At 48.9% G+C, this 4,493-nt stretch overlaps 1 protein-coding gene across 6 annotated transcripts in view; it reads right to left on the bottom strand.

Annotated features, from left to right (window-relative positions):
* The window catches only part of PSME4 (proteasome activator subunit 4), a 114,113-nt gene extending 109,626 nt beyond the window's left edge, over window positions 1-4,487 (bottom strand). For all 6 annotated transcript variants that reach the window (XM_017859043.1, XM_017859041.1, XM_017859040.1 and 3 more), the window contains exon 1: window positions 3,940-4,487. In XM_017859043.1, the coding sequence (XP_017714532.1) occupies window positions 3,940-4,181 (242 nt within the window). In that variant the 5' untranslated portion in view covers window positions 4,182-4,487. The remainder of the gene's footprint in view (window positions 1-3,939) is intronic.
* Between the last annotated feature and the right edge of the window lie 6 nt (window positions 4,488-4,493).

Raw genomic sequence — 4,493 nt, forward strand, 5'->3', positions numbered from 1 at the left:
GGCCTCGGGGGAGGCGGTGGTGGCGGCAGCTGGAGCCCAGCGGGCCGCGCCTCCGTCGCCGTGGGCCCGACTCGGAGCCCCCACCCCGGGCCTCACCGGCCCAGCGCGAGGCTGCCTCACCGGAAACACGAGGCCGAATTCCAAGCTATTGTCCTGCTTCGCCGGGGGTCGCGCACTCCAGGCAGCGCCCACCAGAGCCCCAGGCGAGGCGACAGGCGGCAGCCAGGTCGACCTGGTCCCCCAGCCGAGCAGCCCCGGCTTCTAGGTTACAGGGATTTATGGAAAAGCCTACGTACCCACTTGCTCCTTATAGATTTATTTAGTCCATCCCACTTGTTCCTTATAGATTTAATTATTCTGTCCCCTTTAAGTCCCCATCTTTCTGGTATTCTGGCCGCCATCATTCCAAAGAAGAAAATCGTTAACTCACTGAATAAATGCTAATTGAACAAATGTTTTGTGTGTAAGGCGCTCCGTTTAGGCTATTGAGATGGAAAGTTTAACCTGGTTTCCGCCCTCCCAAGGACTTAGTCTAGCAGAGATAAAGACGTGAATTACAAGATAATGCTCTTAATTGCTAGTTAAGTACAGGAAGCCTTAGAAACTCTACAGAGAAGTTTAAACTAGGGGGTTGAGAGGGTGTCAGTTTCCTAGAAGTGATACTTAAATTAAGCTGTAAGGGTTGAGTGCAAAGTTGATTAGAAAAAGGAGGGAGGAGAACACGTATTTCAGCTGAGAGAACAGCTCTTGAGGCTGCAAGCATGTATTCTAAAAATTCAAATTTCAAAATAGCGTAAGAGAGGGGAACGGAGAAATGAGACTGAGAAAGAAATCCTAAGGAATTCAGAGCTTTATCCGAGAGACAAACTTCCAAAAGATTTTAAGCATAGCAGTGGGATGATATAATTTACATTTTTAAAGAATCACTCCGGCGGCCGGGCGCGGTGGCTCACGCCTGTAATCCCAGCACTTTTGGCAGGCCGAGGCGGGCGGATCACCAGGTCAGGAGTTCAAGACCAGCCTGGCCAACATGGTGAAACCCCGTCTCTACTAAAAATACAAAAAAATTAGCCGGGCATGGTGGCGGACGCCTGTAATCCCAGCTTCTCGGGAGGCTGAGGCAGGAGAATCGCTTGAAACCGGAAGGCGGTGGTTGCAGTGAGCCGAGATCGCGCCACGGCACTCCACCCTGGGCAAAAAGAGCGCAATTCCGTCTCTAAAAAATAAAAAATCACTCTGGCTCTCTGGCTTCGTCTGGAAAATTGGTTGCAACTGACAAGATTGGGAACTGGAGGACCCCTTAAGGTGTGACATAATTATGGCCTGGATGTCAGTTGAAATTGAGAGCTACTGCAGCAGAATGGCTTGGGCTTAGTAGTTGACTGAAAGTGAAAAATTAAAAAGGAAAGAGACAAGATGATGCTGGGTAGACAGGTGAAGTCCTTCAATGAGATGAAGAACACAGCAGAAACAGCTTGGGAGGCAGAATGCCTATGGGATGGGTATGTTGACATATGTATCAGGAGGGGGATCTAAACTGAGATGTGAATTGGCGTGTAGATGGATGACAGGAGGGAAGGAAATATACAGTAAGAATAAATAGGGCCCTTGACAAATCTCTGAGGAACCCCAATTTTTNAGCAAGACTCCACCTCAAAAAAAAAAAAAAAAAAAAAGAATTATTTAGTCCAATCTCCTCATTTCACGCACAAGAATACTGAAACACATGATTAAGTAACTTTCCCACAGTCTCAGGGCTAGTGGGAGAAGCTAGATTTTCTTTTCATTACCACTTTCTATTCTACGAAGTACTAAATATGATCACCACTCAGCTTTCGTCACACATTTTGGCATCATTCAGATGTTCACTTATGCAACACAGAAGGCTTAAAAAACAAGCACAACTATAAACAGGTCACCTTAACATGACTTAGGAAAAAAAACACACTCAAGATCACAACATGTCCCACTGCATTCAAAATGTCTCACAATGCAATACCAAGAAGCAGTTTCCAGCATCTAACCACTATTCCAAAACAAAATTTTACCCAATAGCATTTCTTGTTGGTTATTTAGATATAAATGGTTATAGGTTCATGGGTATTAAGCCATCAGCAATCCAGCCCTAAACACCAAACATTAGCTCCACTGTTATTTTTAGCCCTTTCTAAGTAAAAACTTTTACCTAATAAGCCAAAACAATAACAAAACCCGGAGTGCTAATTTGCCAAACTTGAACAATAAATACGTCAGAAATCAATGTTTAAGTATGCCTTGGTAGATTCTAGGTTCATAAATCCAAACCAGATATGCCTTCGCACCATGGCATATTTATATACTGTACATCTAAAAAAAGCTGTTTGTGTCCCCAAAAATGGTAGGTATTCTCCCGGCAAGTCTAATCCAAGTGATTAAAATGGGGAATCACTGTAACAAAGTGACTATTTTTACTGTGCCTGAGTAACACAAAACCTAGGAGTCTCACTTCAAAAGCATTTGGATTGTAACTATTTATGAAGTATTCTTTTTTGACTAAACGTGATTCTCCCTGTTGCATTCCTGCTTCTGCCGCCCCTCACCCCCATTCTCCTAAGGATCGTTAACACCAAAAACTTCTTTATACTCTAGTTAGGAGGAGAGTTGTTAACCTTGACATTTTATGAACACTCTCTGAAGAGGGCAAATTACATGTTTCAGTTTTGCTTCTTTTTAATTTTAGGTCCCACCCACCCCTCAAGTGGAAATGAGAAATTTGTCAGAGGCCCCTTAATAATCGGCTGACGAGAATCATCCAGTGAAGAAATATGGACAAAACTATTATAAAACCCTGAGTCATCACTCAGTTCAATCAGTGGATTTGGGTAAACACTGAATGAGTGACTTATGTCTTGTGTGTTCACTCATCCATACCCACATGCGTGAACATACCATGTTACTAGATTTTATGTACAGTTAACCAAACAAGATACAGCAAAATCATTTCTTAAAAAGCTCTTCGGACACAGTAAAGATGCCCACCCAGCAGGTAAATGTAACCTTTCCTCCCCCACTGTATTTTTATTCTTTGTTTTTTGTTTTTTTTCTAATTTCAGTGACACTATAGTTTGAAGCTAGTTTACAAACAGAACTCCTGAAACTGATTCAGGTAAGCTATGTTAATCTGAGTAACTCAAAATATTAACACAAGCCTGATACTAGTATCGCCCTGGACATCCTGAGAGTGCTCTTCCCTACTTTCCTCAGTATCTTAAAGGCCTCTCCACAAGAAATGTCACAACAGAAACAACACACAATCCTTATGATCTTAAACAACATTGTCCACATTAACGTCTAAGACGTTAAGCTCAAGAATGAAGTCTGACTTTAAACCAACCTTTTCGATCAACTCCGCCAGGTCTGACCGGGCCCCAAAAAAGCAGAACCCGTAAGTTTCCCGATGGTTTCCTTTCCATTCAGAAAGTTACTAGACGCCAACGGAGATGTGAAGAGGCGGGGATCGTAGGGGAAGGAAGAACCGGAGGAAGCAGGGAGAGAAGTCACAGAACTCCCCCAAAGACAAATCCTCTCTGCCCCGCCTCTCCTATGCGCAAAGGTCCACGGAGGACCCTTGGGAAAGGCTCACCTCTCTCCCTCGGGGTTGGGGCCCCTGGGCTCCCCAGGACCCCCCAGGTGGGAAGACAACAACCCGAACACTTCGGGAGAAGCAGATGGAGAGGACGTGGAGGACTGGTGAGGACCCGGGAATCCCGGTAAGAAAGTGTCAGGGAGGACGGCTTGAGTGCTTCACAGCCTCTGTCACGACCCTGGGACCACCGCTCGGGGACAGCTCCAGGGAGGACAGACCTAAGGGTCCAGCCCTCCGTACAAAGAGCACCCATCCCCGACACCTCTCACTAAGCCTCTCCCCGCGGCCCGGCCTGCAGGCCTGGGCACACTTACGTGGAGAGTTTCCTGGTCCAGAAGAGGCCCCCGGGCCACAGCTCTTGGAGCTGCACCGCCCGGCCCAGGTTGCATTTGATCTGGGCCAGCTGCAAGTCGGACTCGGCGTCTAGCCGCTCGGCGTAGGGCAGCAGCTTGTTGTAGACGATCTCCTTCTGCGGGACGAAGCCCCGCGGGCCCGGCTCGGGACGCCCGCCCGGCTCCGGGGGCTCTCCGACTCTCGCCCGTTCGGCCAGCTCCATGAGCCCAGGGACACCCCCCCTACCCCCTCCCACCCTAACCCTCCCCGACCCCCACCCCTCTCCGGGCTCCGCCTCCTCCGCGTCTTCGTCGCCCTGCGGCCGCCGGCGGCCCGTCGCCCTCTGACCGATCGCTAGGCCCCCTTCCCTGGCCGGCGTGCTGCTGGGCCCCGCGCGGTTCCCGGTTCGTTGGCGGCGACAGCGGCCGCTCTGCCCGCCCCGCACCGGCTCGGCTGGTGACGCTGCAGCCGCCGGGCTCAGAGGTTCCGGACCGGTCTCAAGTCACTTCCGGGGCGGGGCGGGGCGGAGCGACGG

The sequence above is a fragment of the Rhinopithecus bieti genome, unplaced genomic scaffold (genome assembly GCF_001698545.2).
Source record: "Rhinopithecus bieti isolate Rb0 unplaced genomic scaffold, ASM169854v2 scaffold_47995, whole genome shotgun sequence".
Lineage (NCBI taxonomy): Eukaryota > Metazoa > Chordata > Mammalia > Primates > Cercopithecidae > Rhinopithecus > Rhinopithecus bieti.